The sequence below is a fragment of the Amblyomma mixtum genome, chromosome 2 (genome assembly GCF_055824585.1).
Source record: "Amblyomma mixtum isolate Tamu chromosome 2, ASM5582458v1, whole genome shotgun sequence".
Lineage (NCBI taxonomy): Eukaryota > Metazoa > Arthropoda > Arachnida > Ixodida > Ixodidae > Amblyomma > Amblyomma mixtum.
The window spans coordinates 262089639-262108683 of record NC_143013.1 but is presented as its reverse complement, the minus strand read 5'-3'; the positions used below and the strand labels follow the sequence as shown (position 1 = coordinate 262108683).

The 19045-nt window shown below is 45.0% G+C and overlaps 1 protein-coding gene across 1 annotated transcript in view; it reads right to left on the bottom strand.

Moving 5' to 3' along the window:
* LOC149363793 (chromosome-associated kinesin KIF4A-like) overlaps positions 1–19045 on the bottom strand; it is a 45209-nt gene that overhangs the window by 14317 nt on the left and 11847 nt on the right. Inside the window, exons 8-17 of the mRNA XM_089573731.1 lie at positions 17515–17730; positions 16350–16408; positions 13807–13888; positions 12982–13026; positions 11322–11582; positions 8711–8808; positions 7776–7938; positions 4823–5110; positions 2452–2589; positions 1178–1289 (exon numbers count right to left, since the gene is read on the bottom strand). Of these exons, the coding sequence (XP_089429857.1) occupies positions 1178–1289; positions 2452–2589; positions 4823–5110; positions 7776–7938; positions 8711–8808; positions 11322–11582; positions 12982–13026; positions 13807–13888; positions 16350–16408; positions 17515–17730 (1462 nt within the window). The remainder of the gene's footprint in view (positions 1–1177; positions 1290–2451; positions 2590–4822; positions 5111–7775; positions 7939–8710; positions 8809–11321; positions 11583–12981; positions 13027–13806; positions 13889–16349; positions 16409–17514; positions 17731–19045) is intronic.

Genomic DNA, 19045 nt, shown 5'->3' with positions numbered 1-19045 from the left:
CTTCATGGATGATTATTACAACTCGGTGGGGTGAAGAAGCACCCTGCAGTGTTCTTTTCAGTACTGAATGGCAAGGCAGAATGTTAGTTCATTCTTATTCATTGACGTTAATTCGAACCCTTAATTTAGACTTGATTATTAAAATCATTGCTTTGGACCTGTCAACACGACGTGTAATACCTTTGCTGCATGGGCAAGGGAACTGCGGTTAAGCATAACCATGGTTTGCCCGATTCGGCCATGGGCAAGGTTGCCTATGCAATTTAGGTATTAACTCTTCTTCTTACTGTGGGAAAACCGGCAATTTCAGTGCTGTGTGCATGCAAATTTTTTTCATCCATTAATTTAAAAAGTTTTCTTTATTGTAGCTTACTGTAGGGCAGCTAATAGAATTCCCTTTTAAATGATACAAAGAAAACAATATATGTTGTTTAACTGAGGTACCATAGGCTGCAGTATTTATAGTTAGCAAGTTAACCAGGGCCCGGTTTGCCTGCAACTACAGACGACCGCAGTTAGCAATAGCTGACATTGCTTTAACAATGGTTAAAGCTTCCTGTGTAACAAATGTACAGTAAAAAGGCAAGAAGTATCCTTCATTCCAAATTCACAAAATCAAATTCAGTATTTTCAGCCCCCTCTGCATCCACATTATTGAGCATTAACTTCTCCATAGCTCTGCCACTGAGGACTGCAAAGGCTGCATTTGTAAGCCATTTTAAGTGATGGTTGATTGTACACGTTACAGCAGTGTGGAGGGAGCAGCATGAAAGGGATTGCATGGCTGTCTGTCACTGTCAGCCACAAATGCTTGAGGGTGCTCGCCTGGAAGTGGTTGCTTCAAATCAAAACATAATGCACCGCATATACAACATTCCGGCAGAACCTACTGAAAGTTGACATCATCCAGAAATTGGATTGCAGTTGCATAGCCCGAATTCCATGCTGCATCCTTACACAGATGCAAAAACATACAAGCGAGTGTCATGCATCAGCGTCAACCTGGAACCTGGAACTGCAATTCCTTGGTATTCCAAATTCACTTCCTTCTATAACACAAAGTAGGCACCGAGGCCACTGCTTTTTGTTGTCTGCCATTACATAGCTACACTTTGCAGGCAAATTTTAACAGTGCAGATAAAGACGGAGCAAGGCAACAGAAATGCATTTCACTTACCAGGCTCGACGTCCAGTATCTTCTGCTGGAGCTCGGCAATGCGGTCATTTTGTTCGTGCTTCATATTTTTGAGTTCTTGAAGACGCGACTCCAGCTTGGCACGGTTTTCTTCCTGCAGTGTTAGATTGCCTTTCTGATGCAACTGTCGTCAACACACATATAGCTACTAGTTAATCCTTTACAAATCAGTGGGAGTTGTGGCAACAGTTTACGGAGTTTTGTGGGCTAGTACAGTGCCTGGCAGCATAACCTGCCCCTTTCTTAAAAGTAACAAAATGGTCCGTTGAATACTGAATGCAAGAGCAAATACAAAAATACGCAGCTAAGTACCATATATGGCACCACCTGTTGTAGCAAGTGAAATGCCAACCTTTCACTCATTACTTTTTTTCTTTTTGTAGGGGTTGGAAAGGGAAGCAGTTCATCCTTTTTGGCAGCAGACAGCACCAAGCTTTTTTCAGTGAGTACAACAATAGTTAAACCTACCTGCACACACACAACAACTCACCAATTTACTAATATAAATCATGATCATCAAGTCAAGCCCTGTCTGAAACCTGGACATGGTCGAAACCTACTAGAAGCCATCTCTGTGGGAAGTGAGCTCAACTCTCAAGAGACGTTTATATAACATGAATTGCATTGCGATGTTACTGGCATGCAAGGAACACTTCAGCATAGACATAAGAAGTTGCACAACATAAACAGAAATTGAAGCAGCAGCAAATGTGACAAAGTGACAAAGACTGACACTAGGAGTGATGAGCAACTCTGATTTCATTTTCATGCCTGCTATTCTATGGGAACCCATAATCATTGTCATGACCCTCACACTGTGTGGCGCTTCATATATATATGGACTTGCAAAAGTATAGATGCTATAGTTTCCTCCACAGACACTACGTACAGATTGAGAAGTTAAACCCCATACACCACATACCACATATAGACACCATGGGGTTACGCAAAGTGACTGCCTCTGAATTCTAAACGTTTTATGCAAGCCATGGATGAAAAGAGCAAACAGGAAGAGTTTTGGGGAATCCACCGTACTGAACAGCTATGCTGCTAAAAACAAGGCACATTCGATTCTTCACAATGTTCATGCACATCCTCATCCAGTGTGACAGGCATTTCATGCTGCTGATTCTGCACTGATAATTCAAATCTTTTGCTGCTTGCACTTACACACTGTCCTCAACAACCAATCGATGTCCAGAAGCACCTGGTGCATCCTGCTTGAGAGGCAATGACAGCAATGATGATGCACCCACCTCGTCTGGGTTCTTCAGCCGCTTCTCGAGCCTGTGGATCTCCATGGCGATGCTCTTGCGTTCATCAATGAGCGAGGCCACGTGGTGCTCCAGCTTCTTGCTCTCGGACACCACGAGCAGCTCCTCCCGCAGCCAGTTCTGTGGGGGATAAAAAAAGGTAAAGAGGTGCTCACGTAATGCAACACGAGTTCCAGTGTCAGCTGTCCAGGAGTTGATGGGGTCACGTTGCATAATGAGATCATGGTCATTAGTCAGAGGTGTAATGAATCATGTGATCTGGTCATCTAGTCACAAGATCCATTAACGAGACACATAATTTGCATCAGCCATATGGTCTTCCTATGTACCGTAAAAACCGGAATATAGGTTGAACTTTTTTTCAGAAAACCATGGCAAAAAGTCGACCCCCGTCTTATATACCAGTTACTGGTGGAAAAACTATGGAAGTCTTGCAACAATGGGCGGCTGAAGTCAACAGCCTCCATCACCATCGCCACTACCAGCAGCATGGTATGGCGACGTTGTGGCAGTGTTGATTCGCATTTCCGTTGTCACAAAGTTATTTTGGTTTGTGGCTGGGTGTTGTCGGCGTGGAAATTTCTCCCCGCAGAGATAGTGCGCAAGTCTTTTAGAAAATGCAGCATAAGCAATGCTCTAGACGGTACAGAGGATAATGCTCTATGGGCCGTGGGCAGTGAGAAGCAATTGTCGTCCCACTCCAGTTCGGACGACTGTGATGACTCTGAGTAACGCTTGCGCACTTCATGCCCTTCTCTGTACTGTACACCCGGCCAATTCTTTAACAGTAACGTGCGACCATTGCCTCGCGTGTTTGTCAGCACCTTATCACGGAGCGCCGAAAGAAGCGAGAGTAAGCGCATGTGTACACATGTGCGTACCTCGCTTGTTTCCCCACTCAACGCTGATAAGCACGCGGGTTGATGGTCGCGCGATACTGTTACAGAATTCGCTGGGTTTACATATGAGCAGCATCTAAATTAAAATAAATACCGTCACCATTGTACGACCGGTTGACTCGCATTTGATTCAAGGTATGCGTGTCTTTCGGTACTTTTGCCGTTGAAAATTTTTTTTTTTTTCATTTTTAGAATTGGTTAGTTGGGGGCGAGTCGACCTATATTCCGATCCGGCCTATATTCTGGTTTTTACGGTAATGATGTCATTTCATGCAGGCAACAAATATGAGATCTTGAAAAGTAAGAAAAGAAGGGTCTCGCCAAACTAACTGATGTATACGTGCAAAAAAAAAAAGATGGATACAGTCAAATCTGGATATAGCGAACCCCCATATAGCGAATTCCTCGATATTATGAAGTTTCTGAATTCCCGAACACCACTTCCATTGAAGTGCGTTTATTTGAGACCTCTATATAACAAAGATGTTGCAGTGGTTGACCTTGGTATCAAGGTCTAACGAACTCGCTATGACAACTTTCTGTTACCGTCTGCCAAGTTGCAAATTTTGGCAGAAAAGTTTCACGACAATAAAGCACAAAGTGACATGAGAGGAACATCTACGACTGCCACGAGCGACAGCAGTTGACAGCATGCCGTGCTCGAGTGCCATCAACATACCTCTGCCACTTTTGCATTTGGAACATCATACCAGGTGACACTGCAACAGCTCATGCTCAAAGGCAACAAAAATTACGGCATAGCAAAAAAGAAATGGCACAAGCAGTGTGTGCCCATTGCTGCCACGCGGTTGTTTCCATGACTGCAGCACATTGATCTTGTGTGTCGGGAGTGGGGATGGCGACGAGTGCTGGCGGGGCAAGGCGCAGAGTCAGTTTCCTGGGGCGAGAGCGGTGGTCAGACCGAGAGAGGGCACACGTGGGGAGAGACATAGGTCTAGCATGGCGGCATGACCGCGTGCGCTCTCCTCTAGCTCAGCCACGATGCCTCTGCTTTTCTCACTTGCCCCACCCCAATCGTGGAGGAGGTGGTGGCTATCGCGAAACCGAGAAACATTGCTCCACATTTATGGTTTTGAATAATGGAGTTTTCTGTACACATTTTCAAGGTGACTTCACCTACATTTATTGCTTGTTCCAGTTTCTGTTCTGCATTGTCCTTTCAAGTCTTCTTGCAAAAACTGCATCTAATGAAAAATCCTGAACTTTTTTCAATCTAATCCAGGTTTAACTTTCACCATTTCCTTCCTTGCTAACTCGAGTTGCAAGTCTAAGCTGCATTGCACTCACTGCTTTTAAGCATTGTGAAACATTTCTTTTAAAACATTTAAATCATGAGTGAGAAGGTCACATGACATTGGTATCTGGCAACAAGATCGCAACGCGGTGGAGGCTATAGCGAGAGACACCATCAAGGACAAGGACCGCAGCCTTGCCTTGATGCGGGGTTCCTCCAGTCCGCTGGCGTGGGCATTCTTCTCCTGGCGGCGCCTGCTGGCAGCCTCCAGGCGGTGCTTCGCTGCGAGGGCCTCCTCCATGCGTCGCTGGAGCACGTTGATGCGCAGGGCACTCTGCCGCTCCAGCCGGGCCATCTGGGCCTTCTGCTGCTGCTCCCGGTTCCGGAGGGCCCGCACCTCCTGGACGTGCTGCGACTGCTGCCGGCGGTGGCGCTCCGCCTCCTCCTTGAGCCGCCTCATGAGCTGCACCCGCGTCTGCTTCATCGTCTGCGCAGCCAACGGCAACAACAAACCCCTCGTCTTAAACAGGCCCCGAAACTCACCCTTCGTGAACTAATTTTAATACACGTAACAGAAGTCATCATCATCAGCCTGACTACGCCCACTGCAGGGCAAAGGCCTCTACCATGTCTCTCCAATTAACCCCGTCCTGTGCCAGTTGCAGCCACCGTATCCCCGCAAACTTCTTTATCTCATCTGCCCACCTAGCTTTCTGCCGCCCCCTGCTACGCTTGCCTTCTCTTGGAATCCACTCCATTACCCTTAAGGAGCAGCGGTTATCTTGCCTTCGCATTACATGCCATCAGTTACTTAATGTGTAAATACAGGCAGAGGTCCCAAAGCCGGGGGCTGCGGAAGACCTCTTAGAACACTGGTGGCAACTCAAAAGATATGCAGTCAACCATTGCAAAGAGAATTAGTGTCCACAGGGTGCAGTGAATAAACCTTACAGTGTAATTAGTACAACCAGAAGCTATTCCAACAGTGGGCTGCAAACTCTTCACACAGCTTTCAGGTTCAGACAAAAAGAGGCCCTTTGGGTGTCCACATCTATGCAATTCCTTTCCATCTGCAGGTCCTGCAACTAGCCTGAACATGAAATATACTTAATGTCAGTCTGTTAAGTAGGTGCATCACCTGCATTTAGGATACGACACGAAACCGTGCATGGCCGACATGAAAGGCATAGTGTCTGGGCATAGTGTCAACCCAAAGAAAACTTGTCAACCCAGTTCTTAGAAGTTCCATTTGCGTTTTTGCCTGCCGGCTCTCTCGCTAAACTTGCATGACTTTTTTAAAGACGAAAGCAATCCTTCTACAAGAACGCCTCCAAGTGCAAAATTTATGGCAAATTATGTTAATGACCAGCAAACGAACTGATCATACTGATAAAAATGCTGAGATAGACTAAGCGACTTTTGAACATACAAAAATGCCACATTAAATCATCAAAAAAGTCAGTAATTCATTAGTACAAAATAATATTCACAGAGAAGAAAGGAACTTGCAATATGAAACAAACACCGACAAAAGTTTACCGAATTTTCGGAATATAACAACCTTAATGTCCAACCCCTATGTATAATTGAGTGAATGACAGTTGAATGGTGGTACATGGCAGTGGCAACTGCCATTCAACGACCAACAGCAGTTCAGTGCAACTGAGGTCAGCAGTCTCAGCTGAATAAGATTGTGGCTGATGGACCTGCCACACTGGCCATACTGGCAACATCTGTTGTCACAGGGCCTTAAATCACACGATGTCTTGGCTGGCAGAATCCTTAATCTGCAGCATTCACAAGTTAGAAGCACCAATACGTGCAAACATGTAAAGTAGTAAAAACCCTGATGAAGACCTGAAAGTGCGCCCCTACTTGATTGCCTTGGCTCTGCAGAGTCTTCAGCTGTGACGCACGCAAAAAAGAAAAGAACTTCTACACTGCAACTATAATTTAATGAAATAAGGCATGAAAAAATTTACATTTTACTAGTACCGTATTTTCCGGTGTATAAGACGCGATTTTTTGTAAAAAATTTTGCTGGTGCGTCCTATACAAGGGTGCGTCTTATATGCGAATTTTTCGTTTTTCTTGCGAGTTCAGAAATTACTCAGGTTCATGCTCAAGCTTTTTTCACCGAAAAAATATCACTACCAATGATGCGGTAGTAACACGGTTAATACTTCAATACGGGGACCGCCGTGCGCAACTTTTTTTAGGTGAACTTTATCATGAAACGGCGGGGATGACGACTTCCAGAATTGCAAACACGCGGTCGTTTCGGAGGCGCAAGCAAAAGTAATGTGAAATTCCAAAAGATGGCGACAGTCGCGCTTCTCGCCATTGTCAAAACAAGCCAAGCCGGCGTTCTTTTTTAGTCATTCTTTGCAACTTCGCAACCGTGTACGTGTTACGTCTGTGTTGGTGACTTCAGCGTGTGTTTTCCACTACCTACACCTGTCGTGCTCGGTCTTACTACAGTATGCCACCGAAGTTGCGCAAGAGCTACACCGCAAAGTTCAAATTATCTGCGGTCGAGTATGCTACCGAAAACGGAAATCGGGCTGCGGCCTACGGAGCTACGGAGCTTTTATGCGATCAGATGAGTCCATCCATGGTTCATTTCGCGATGGTCGAGCAAGCGAGTTTAATTAACCCTCACTAGACTAAGTGGGTAAATTGGGGTGCGTCTTATACATGGGTGCGTCTCATATACCAACTTTTTCAATGAGAGCCTTCATATATGGCGGGTGCGTCTTATACACCGGAAAATACGGTATCTACAATTTAAATAATTATTTAGGAATGGGTTGCTCGTGGTGCAATCATAATGTAGTGCGGCAGCACCATCACTTGAATGACCAAAAAAAAAAAAGGAAAGCCTACGCCAAGGCTCGCGATGATCATCAACAGTCCCTTTCAGCCCTCTGGTGCAATGAGAGTGCAGTCTGAGGGTATAAAAAGGCAGATGGGACTGAAGGGAAGCAGTAGACCCTGAGCTACAGGCAAGCGTTGGCACTAACCTCCCTTTCCTCCCCGAGTTTGCTGTGAACTGTCGGAGTCAACGTAGTGGTACTGACAGACCAAAGGGACAAAACCTGAATTGTACATTCCGCTAAACAGACCGACGACCAATGGTACACGGAACTCACCAGGATCTCCTGCTGGAGGCTCTTGGCATTGCGCTCTGCGTCCTGCTTGAGCCTGATCATGCGCGACTGATCTGTGACCTGCTTGCGCAGCTGGTTCACACGTTCCTCCAGCTCCACGATCTTCCTGCGCCGTTGCTCAGCCAAGCCATTACTTGCAGGCGTGCTGAAAGAGCGCAGGAAAAAGGATGCTTTACTACTTCGTACAACGAAAACATTTTGTGTCTTAGACTTCTGCTCTGTGCTGATCCACTCCACACAAGTCACAGTGCCACTGTGTACACTACTGAATTGGCCGAATATGTCAGAAGTCTATTCCAAAGAAGACCCACAGGCAAAAAAAAAAAAAAAAGGTTTATGCTAGCTGCTTCAGTTTAGGCATTGGTACAGGTACAAGAACGGGTACTGGCCATACAGAATATTTTCACAAGCAAACTGCATTGACTTTTTTTTTTGCAGCAGCAGCAGATCTCAGAGGCCAAGTCTTGCCACTCTCCACTTCTAGTCTGCAATCATGAAGTGGTACATAATTCAATGTCATCATCAATGTCGCAGGATCAAATGAAGTGGCAGAAAAACACTCCATTTCCAAGTCCAAATTTCTCGGCAATAAATCCATCTTTCACTGCCAAACAAACACCAGAGCCACAAAAAGCCAAACAATTAAATTATAAACAAAATTAGTTGCAGTTCTTGGTGTCCCTTTAACGCAGCACTGAACATAGTCTCCACATTATTTTGCTCTGTGGGCTGAACACTTGATAGAAGAGTGCAAGACAATGCCCCAAAGAAACAAGTCATAAAAATAGAGCAACTATCAAGAACCATAACATAAGAGTAGCGCAAACCAGGACGACGCAAAAAAGGGGAGAAAACACAAACCCACAACACAGGCACTATCAAGATGCACAGTCAAGACAGGCTCTGCAGCTTCCTACCTTTTGGCAGAGCCTTGCTGGCTCGCAATTAAAGCGGACAGGTCATCACGTTCCTTCTTGAGGGCAGAAATCTCGCGCTCAAGCTCACGGTTCGTAGCCTACAATAAAAAAAAACACACAGAACAGATTCAACTGACTATGCGGGGATAAACGTATACCCCATCCGATTGAAATGGATGCATATACGGCGGAAAGGCTAATGAGAAGGAGTAACAATGGGCCATTTTTACTGCCCACTATTATCAGCACATGAACCAGGAACTAAACTGGGAACACACCAGCAAGGTTATATTGTATAACTGGCTGCCCCAACACTAGGCAGCACGATATGCTGTCTGTAACACTACTTGCCACTGAAAGCCTTTTAGACACTTTTGGATTAAGGAAAAAAAAAAGTGTCAGCAACATGTAACTTTGGTTACAATAACCGGTTTCAAAATCTGATAAACCAATTAGACACGATTTTTTAGCAATAAAAATACTACTAGCATAGAATGTCAGTTTAGTCAGGGACGAAAGTTTCGATGCAGACAAATTTCAGGAGAAGTAGAAGCTTGAGCCAGAAACAATACTGAGGCCGAGTGCCATCGGTGAGAGCTAGAAGTGTTCTATGCACCGAGGAAAGCTAGTGACCATGCTGCACACACTATGCATGTCTGCAGCTTTTGTATTTGGTAACCGTATCGATCAGGAAAAATTAAGTTACTATGGGCCGATGGCAACAGCTAAGCAAATCAGAAAAAAAAATAAAATAGAATCTTTGAAGCTGTAAGCACTCAAACAAAGAGGGAGAACTTCTAAAGCAAACATTTAGCCAGTGACATAGTGTAGTCGTAATGTGCTTAACCAGATGTTCTCGTTATTCACACAGAAGTGGGTAGTTAGTACACAGTGTTACGTAATTGTGACCTTTCCAAAAGGTGGGTCCAAGGCCATTCTGTACAACGTGTACATTGTGGACAGTAAAGAGGAAGAAGAGAACAACGCATTCCCTTGTGAGGAGGGGGTATGTTTGGGTCATATGCAAGTATGCTTTATGGCATGAGAGAGGAAAGGGTGAAGTGATGGGAGGGCAGATTTGTTGTGTCACAGCCCTCAGAGGACAGCCTTGCAATGTTCATTAAAGGGACACTGAGGAGAAATTGAAGTTGACTTGCATCGACAGAATACCAGCTCCTGGTTACAAAAACGCCATTCATACTGACAACAAAGCTCTTGTAACGTAGAAAAGAGCAAGAACCAAAATACAGGTATCGCCGCCACAGGCCAAACTCGCAAGTACAAGCTTCGTGACGTCATAGGACAAAACAGTGTTGCTAGAACCAATAGTTCTAGCAACACTAGGACACAAGAAGCCACGAATGACTGAGGCGCAGCAAATGCATGCGCAAATCTCCTTGACGTCGCCAGATGGCGCCACGTACCCAACAGCTACGCGCGCTCCTGCAGCGCCGGGACCAATCAGCACCTGCTCAAAGCGGTATGCGGGCTCCCGGTATTCTGCTAACGGTAACAAGGTACACGGTATGCTAAAGGTGTCTATTTGCGAGAACTTTGTTGACGACTTCGAGAACGGGATCCATCGTAACGCTGGCAAAACGTCGGTGCAATGTAAACGAAGTGACGACCGCAATAGCCGATAGATGCCTTCAACGTAAGGCCAGCGGTAGCTTTCTTTTCGGCTGCTGCTGGGCCGCACTGCTGGCCGCCAGAAATCACGGAGTCTGCGTTACGTCCTGTGAATGTCATGTTTCACGTCACTTAGTTCTGTGTCGTCATAGCAGAATCCCAAGTTTGAATCAGAGCGGCGGGAAAAACTATTTCAACTTCGAATCCAAATTTCTTAGAAATAAATGCATCTTTCGCTGCCGGCCTAGTGGCAACAAAGCCATGACATGCCGAACTATCGGATTTTGCTATAAAAAAAATATTAATAGAGCTCTCCTCAGTGTCCCTTTAAGGGCACTGAAGTGCATTCAATGGTCACAACATATTGTCAGGCCACGAGAGGGATGCACTTTGTGTTGCATCACAGGTCAAGACTTATGGAAGCCATGGAGTGATCACTGGATGGAGATTTAGAGGTGGGAGTGCACTTGGAAGTGCTGCCAGAGTACTGCGCACAATGGGGATGGAAGCATGGTGTAAAATCAAAGTTTTGTAGTCCTAGCATCATACAGTGAAGATTGCGTCCAATATAACTGCGCTCCTGAATGGCAACTAAGCTACAATGAATTATTGCATAATGAGTAAAGTTTCTACTTCATGAGCACCTAAGCTCAACGCCACTGCTTGAAAGATCCTTCCTTGTAACGTGCTGGCAGCAAGGACAACCAGGTTTTATTACAAAGTTGTCAGTTTCAATGAATTCACACCTTCCATTAAATGCCACCTCTGAGCATTTAAGGCAGAAATGGGCTAGTTGGTGTTTAGATTGAGAGGACAGAGTAGTAGCGCTAAAAAACATGGACGACAGGATAGAAGAAAACTAGTGCCTGTGTTTTCTCCCATCCTGTCGTCCATGTTTTTTGGCGCTACTACCATGTCCTCTCAATCTGAGCATTTAACTTGCAAGGAAATAAAAAGCAGAAGAGTGACCAAGGGCTCTCACCTCATACTGAACCTTCATGACCTCGAGCTGCTGATCGTTCATGTGCATCTTGCTAGCCAGTTCTTCCTTGGCCTGCAGCATGCGGTTCAGGTCGTCCAGCTCTTTGTTGAGCGCAGCCCGCCGCATGGTTGCATCGAGACGCAACTGCTCGAGCAGCGGTGCTTGCTGAGTCTGCTCGCAGGCCGCGACTTCGTCATCTGAATTGTCCTCCTCCTTGATGATGGTCATCTCCTTGTCGTCCGCACCTGCTGGCTTGTCAACCTGCCCAGCAAAATGAAAATAGTTGTGACAAAGATGGTGAAATGGCCTCTAGCAACTGCAGTCGTGCCTCTGCCAAAAGCAAGTTAGCTAGATGCACAGGAAGCTTGGCATGTGAAGCCAAACAAAAGAGCCACTGAAACCAAGGAACACACAGGAAACTGCAGTGTTTTGGTTAGTTTTTTACCTTCCAAAGGAATACAATTGAAGCTTTTAAGCGTACCAGTGAAGTAACTGCAGAAAAGTTTTTAGACTGGAGATAAACTGAGAGAAAAAGAATATGGACAGAACACCCATAATAAAGTGCCTCCAGGCATCGTGTGCTCCACATGTGACATGCATTACTACCTCCCCCATTCCCAGGCGCCTGCAAGAAGTGAAACTGAATGGAAGAGCAAAATGACAAGCTAAGACACGTCCGATGGCCTTTTTCACTCCTCTTGCAGTGCCACAATGTAGTAGCATGAAATGCATTGGCAGCAACAGGATTGGCCTTCCAACCAAAGGAACATGCAAGCAGCTCTCAGAACATCTGCAGTTATGAAACTAAGCTGTGATACTCCAGCAGCTAGCAGCCTTGGTACGTATGTCAGGTGAAAGCAATCTGCTACTAGGCCTCACGCCTAATTAGGGGTGATTAGGGGCCATAAATGGCGTGTATATTGAAGCCGAGCATCAGGGGGAGGACTTGTGTGGCAACCCTCCAACCAGCTAGTTGGTGTTTAACATCCCAATGTGACTCAGGCTATGAGGGACGCCGTAGTGGAGGATTCCGGATATTTTTGACCAACTGGGGTTCCTTAAAATGCACTGACATTGCACATCACACGGGATGCCAGCATTTCACCTCCATTGAAATGCGGCTGCTGTGGCTGGGATTGAACCCATTTCTTTCAGGCCAGCAGCCGAGCACCACAACCATTAAGCCACCGTGGCAGCTGCCACCAGCTAGAGGGCAAATCTTGCACATACTGGTCCTCAGCAACAGTTTTTTTTTTTTTTTGACACATGCAACATGCTTCAATAAGCCTCTTCGCATCTCGATCATTAACCTTCCTCCTTTCAAAAAATAATTCCTCCTGTCAAAGCTGCTGACCTGTCTCATGCTTTGCATAGCTTAGCTTAGAAGACCACACAACTATGCACTTTTCATCTCTCCCATTTCCTTCTCAGTGATTCAGTGATACACACATGATATTGCAGTCTTCATACCTCTATGTCAAAAGTGGTGGCTAATGGCAAGGCTTTATATTTAATGACGCTGCAAGCCGTAACTTAATGCCACAAAGGTGTAGTTAAAATAGAATGCACAAAAAAAAGTTCATAAAGAGCATTAAAAGGGTAACTTAAAACCTTTTTTTAAAAAGGAAGGAAGAAGAAACTCAGTTTAACTTATTCCCACCTTGAACATAGATTCATTCATCTTGCGCCTCTTCTGTTCTCCTGCCTGGGGTGACAAAGAAAGCAAAATAAACAACTGCCCATCTCACCACATCATTTTTCAAATGCGAGAGGAAAAAGCGGGCACTGTCAAAGGCAGATTCATTTGTTTCACACTTTTTGGGTAGCACACATGCACAAAAAAAAAAAATTTTTGAGCACTTGTCTGGCTCTCAAAATGCTGAAAGCAGACAGACACAGATTGCTGCTGGAAGTGACACTGAAGAGAAATTCAAGTTGGCTTGTACTAATAGATTACCAGATTCTATTGACATAGCATTCGCCCCGGAAAATCATAAGTAAGGAAAAAATCGAAAAGCAAAATACAGGCATTGCTGCCACTGGCCGTTTTCGCCAGCAAAAGGAGGTGGAGTCTACTATCTTTTGTACTACAAGGATCGCCGAGGCTACACTATGATGCCATTCAGTACCAAATGGCGATCATGCAGTCCTTTTCGGTTTTGAAGTTATGAGTTTTAAGAGACTGAATTAAAAAAATGGAGCATTGTTTTACACGATGACTCGTTTATTACTGAGAAAAGAAAATGGCAGAAAAACAAACAATTTATTTTTACCAAGGACAAAGACTGCATAGAGCTGTCCTAAGTGTCCCTTTAAAGACTACACCATGTAACTACGAACACCAGAACATGGCCTACGACTCATACGAATGACATTCATGGAAGCATAAAATTCCTCCTTGGGAACATCACCCTGGAAAGCTCTGTAGTTAATTCATTTATCAGAAAGCAAATGCACATAAACGAGGAATGCATATAGAACTCACCGAGAATTCCAAAATAGAGGTCTGGAGGTCCTTCAGGAGGCTGGCTGCTTGATCTCCGTCAGCATCTGCCAGGTGGCTGTTGCTGAGATGCAAATGAGCACACATCGCATTTGTTGTTAGCATTTGTCGTTAGCGTTAGCAGTCTCTACGAAGCAGCTACCCACCCTAAGCTCACATTTGTAATGTGCAATATGACCGCTGGCCAATATCGGCGAATAACAACACAAACAGAAGCAAAAAAACTGCTCCTGCAATTTGTAGCCCTGCTTAGCTGTTTATGCACAGACGTAAAGGCAACGTTTGGCCAAAAATAATCGGACTGGTGTGAACCAAAATCTTCAGCCACGCTTCGAATAAACCAAACCTTAGGGTGTGCAAATATTCGACAATTTTGAATATTCGGGCGAATAGTAAATTATTAGATATTCGATTCAATCCGAATGTTTGGTATTGGAACTCTCAAAGTATTCGTCACGAGCGTCGCACTTCTGGAACGCTTGCTTCATGTGGTTTCGTTTCAGCACACTGCTTCTGGGATGTCACCATAGCATGCACACACCAAAGCCCCGACACCATGAACACCTGGCCAGGTGTTTGCGCCCGTGTTTCCTGCGGTGTGCACGCACCAGAACTGGCATGGTGCCATGCATCAATTTCAGGACGCGCGGTTCCCTTGACTTTCATGGGACCAGTCTGAGTCGATTGCAGCTGCTGCAGCCGATCTTCTCCACGTGCAATTCGCTAATTAAGCACAACAGCGTGAACAAGAAGGGGAATTAGTCCGAGACACACGGAGGCGGGCGCCCCTTTTCGACGACTGACCCAGGGTGGCGCTGGGCATGCGTAAAGAAACCTTTAAAGAGTGCAGCCCCGCGATCGCCCTTCCATCTTTCCTTTTCCCTCACGCTCGGTGAAATCGCCCACACCTCCCAAGGCATACGAGAACTGCAGGACTGAGAAACTGAGGAGGAAGGGGAGGTGTCACAACTTTACAGTTTGAGCCCCTTGAGGTGCAGCACCTGCTTAATGACGCTATCGCAGGGCAGCATTCAATGGTCCCAAAGATAGGTTTCACACTCCGCAAATCCGTTGGCACCGCATGTGGGTTGGCCCCCCCAATTTCAGAGGCCCATTTTCACACAAAGTCTACAGTGCTTCAGTGAGTTTGACAGGGCTTCAATGGACTCTTTTCTTCACGCAATGGCCTTGCGTGTTAGAAAAATGCACGATTTTGAATATGCTTATTGGGCCATTCAAACCTTTTCATGCCAGGAGTATCCGAAATATTCACTTTTAAGTTACTGAAAGAAAATTATTATTGACTTCAAATTCGCTTTGAACCACGAAACGACTATCTGCACATCCCTAACAAACCTGCAAAAAAAAACAGTGATGTGGAGGCTTATACACTCCGCGGTAGCTTTTATTGGCAATAAAGACAGAGCTAAAGAGCCAGAACATTCCCTCGCGTCCTATGCAACAGAATATATGTAGCCCCTAGTTACACCTAGTTTTCTTTTAAAACAGAGGAGCGTATTGGTAATACTCATTATTTAAGGCGTATTCCTAACATAAGAGCCAATTTTAAAATCAAGACAGTCATGGCAAAACCAGTTGCCTAGACAGGTATGTGATTACAAGAAGCTTGCATATATGGCGCCAGCTACACCAACAACTGAACGAAGCAAACTGCACAGCGAACAACATGCCAGTTGGTCAGGTGCTCAAGTCGGCCGCTCGTGTGGCCGAACTATTTCGAGGAGTGGCAGTTACGGATGCTCCACCCTTGTACCTTTCCCTTCATTTCCAAGACAAGTTGCCCCAGCGTATACTGATACGAAACAGGGCAATGCAGTTTTACCAGTATTCATAGCAGAGCACAGGTGTCACAGACCACAAAAAGGAAAAATAGAAACGTTTTCACTGGCGCTTTCACTGGCATTATCGTGGTAACTGTCAGCATTCGTTTATAACTATCGCAAGACATAGGAAAAGGAGCCGATGAGAGATCAGTCAGAAAGATCTAACTGCATCTCCCACCAGGCTGAGATATCTCCCTTCCATTGTCTGCAAATCTGCTCGGCAACCACAAAGGCCCATCAACTGTGTTTTCTGAATTACAAGTTCCGCTGATGTCCATCTCCTGTTCTTAATTGCAGCTACAATATCATTCCTTTTTTTTTGTGCATTTGTTCCCTATCCCCGGGGGTTCTAAAGCTTTAATCAAAGGAACTCAAATAGCCCTCAACATGCAGATGTGGTAATGAATACAATCAAATATTTTCATCACTGCTGTTTGTACAGAGCTATGCTGTCTCATTCTGGATTTAATTTAACGACTATTTTACCAAAATTCACAAACATGCAAGGTTGGCCAAATAATAGGAACGGAAACGAAGGCGAGAAATGCACATAGGGAACAAATGCATTACAGCAGGAGTCTGGATGTAGTTGAAATTGCTGCATACGGACTCAGTTCAGAAACGCTTTTCCATTTGTTTTAGACATTATGTCGAGCCACCAAACACAAATGTGGTGCTTACTCTATCTTTTCCGACAGATGCACAACCAGCTCCTTCATTTTCTGGATCTCCAGGTCGCCCTGGAAAAGAAAAAAAGAAAGGAATAAGGTACGTGGTAGCAGTCACAAAAAAGCACAAGTCACTACAAACAGCATGAATAACGAGCATGCTTTTTAGGTTACGTGGAAAATATAAGTGCTGGAGAGCTGTCTTTGGCATGCCCCAAGGAAAGAGCTACAGAGAGGTAAGGCTTACAATGAGGCGTAGTAAAGTAACTGCGATGCACGACAAACTGTATTACCAAATAAAGCACAGTGCCGCCCTGCTAGTACTCTAGTCTGCTAGTACTCTACCTTCAAAATTTTACAAAGAGGACTTGCTGCTTGCCTCACTCTCATTCACTGAAAAAAAAAAAAAAAAACAAGTGAAGGCTCTTCAACAAATATTCATGAGATGTGATGTACATATACAAAGACTGCCCTTGAATGAAGTGGTACTACAGCTCATGCAAGTCCCTTCCAGCACTCAAAAAAAAAAAAACTTCTGTGCAGCCTAAATGCCAGCCTCCACTTCGGTTTAGGTGTGCACCAACAATATAGTCCCGAATAAACCTTTGTGCCGTCCAAATTACTAATGCAGCAGATAATTGGAATGTAGACATGGTGGACAGTCGTTACCTCAAACTGCCAGTGTACTCAAACCAATGGTTTGAGTCCCCCATCCATATGAAGCGTATTAAAAAAAAAAAAAAAGGCTCCCATTAATTCAAATAAACCCTCCATCCCTTAGAGTTCAAATTTTTTTATAGTTGAGTTTAAAAAAAAGGCAGGATGCTACAGCAGAAACTCCTGAGCAGGAGTTTTCAATCTTTTTAGCCTCGGGGAACCTCAAAACCTTCAAAAGGAACTGAGAAACCCCATGTGCCTTTATTTCCATCCTGTCCTGCCAACACGCAAGCAGAAAACAGCATGTCGAAGCACGGCCCCTCAAAAAAATGCCCAAATTCAATTAAAAATGAGCAAAACAGTCTGCTATAGGCAACTGCAGTGCGATCACTCCCAAAATGCAGTGGATAAAAGGAAAGGTGTGGGTAGACACACTTAGGGGGAGCACAGAAAGTAAGTCAAGGAAGCCAAGGGTTATGTGGAACCCAGTTTGGGAAATCCCCCCACAAGAGGGCACTCACAAGGATCAGGCGCTCCGACTGTTCGCTCAGCTGGTCCAGCGCCTGATGCAGTTCGACAGCCAAGCGCTGGTTCTCACTCTCCAGCTGCGTGTTGCGCGAGAGCACCAGTGCCAACTCCTTCTTCGGCTCGTCGTCCTCGGCTCCACCGGATGTTTCCGCTCCCCCTTCCCCCTGAAGTGCTCGGCACCTCATGAGCTCAATCTTCGCCTCCTGGAGCTGCAGAGCACGGGGTGCAAGCAAAGGCATGTTGAACCAGTTAACATAGGGTAACAATGCAGTGACCCACAATAAGCCAGATACTGAGGATACACCTGTGACAACACTGAGGAGGACAAATTCAGAAGTAATCCATACTCTCAGATCAGCCCACAATACCCTCCAATCTCACTGCACCTAACTTGGGAATACTGCAACACTCAATAGCCTAGCATTGATGATTAGACTCCCTTGCTATGCCTTCGTGCCTCCATTGTTATGAGAACAATACGATAAAGCTCTGTTTGCCTCCCTGCTTTCCACATGGCCCAAGTGCAGCTTTTTCTCCATTACACTATCAGGTGCATAGTCTATGCCTCAGTACATCTAATGATTGACATGCAGCCATCATTTTTTGAACCATGTGAAGCCATGCAAATGCCAACTGATCTTTAAAGGAACATTGACAAGCACTGAAGGTCACTTGACTCAACTGAAAAACAAATGTAGTCTTTGCCAAAAGTAACCAGGCTACACGTATTTTTCTTCTCAGTCGTATATTAAAGCTATTATGCCAGCCCTCAAGCTCTTAATCTCTGTACGGTGAGAAGAACTCCTGTTCTCACTTTCAAAGAACTTTTTGATCTTTAGGGAAGCCGTGAGGGCTCTGTTATACGAATGATAAGCAAACCATGTAGCCTGGTTACTTTTGACGAAGACTGTACATCTGCTGATCATTTTCATGGTCTCCAAGCGCCCCACTTGCATTTTAGCAGTGGCCATATTAATATATCTGCAAACATGGTATGCAAGCTGGCTGAGTCCTTTGCCAGGTTGTTGCAATTAGGCTTGTGCGAATATTTCTTTCAAGTGAATTTGAAGTGGGTAGTAGTAATTGAATTTGAGTAATTGCAAAGTGAATATCTTGAATTCTTTAGGGCGGGCACTCCCACTCTTGAGCAGTTGGCTTTCAATGAGTGTTGGGAAACCTCCAGAGTCCTCGATTCTGTTCCTTCTTGCCTAACATGAATGCATAAAATAATACACAGATGCATGGCCCCTCAAAAAAAGCAAACAAATCAAATTAATAATGACTGGCTGTAAAGTGAAAGTCTGCTACAGTCAATTACTGCACAAGTCCCAAAACGAAGTAGGCAAAAGCCGGCAGCAGAATGTGTCGTGTCAGTAGTGTTCGGGCACACTCATGAGGATGACAGCAAAATGAAACCTCAAGTCAGGTGTGCCATCCCCATCATCCACCAAATGTTCTGTGCAATAGACATGCTCAGGCAGCTCACAAGCTCACAATACGAGCAAATTCAATCTTAGTGAACAG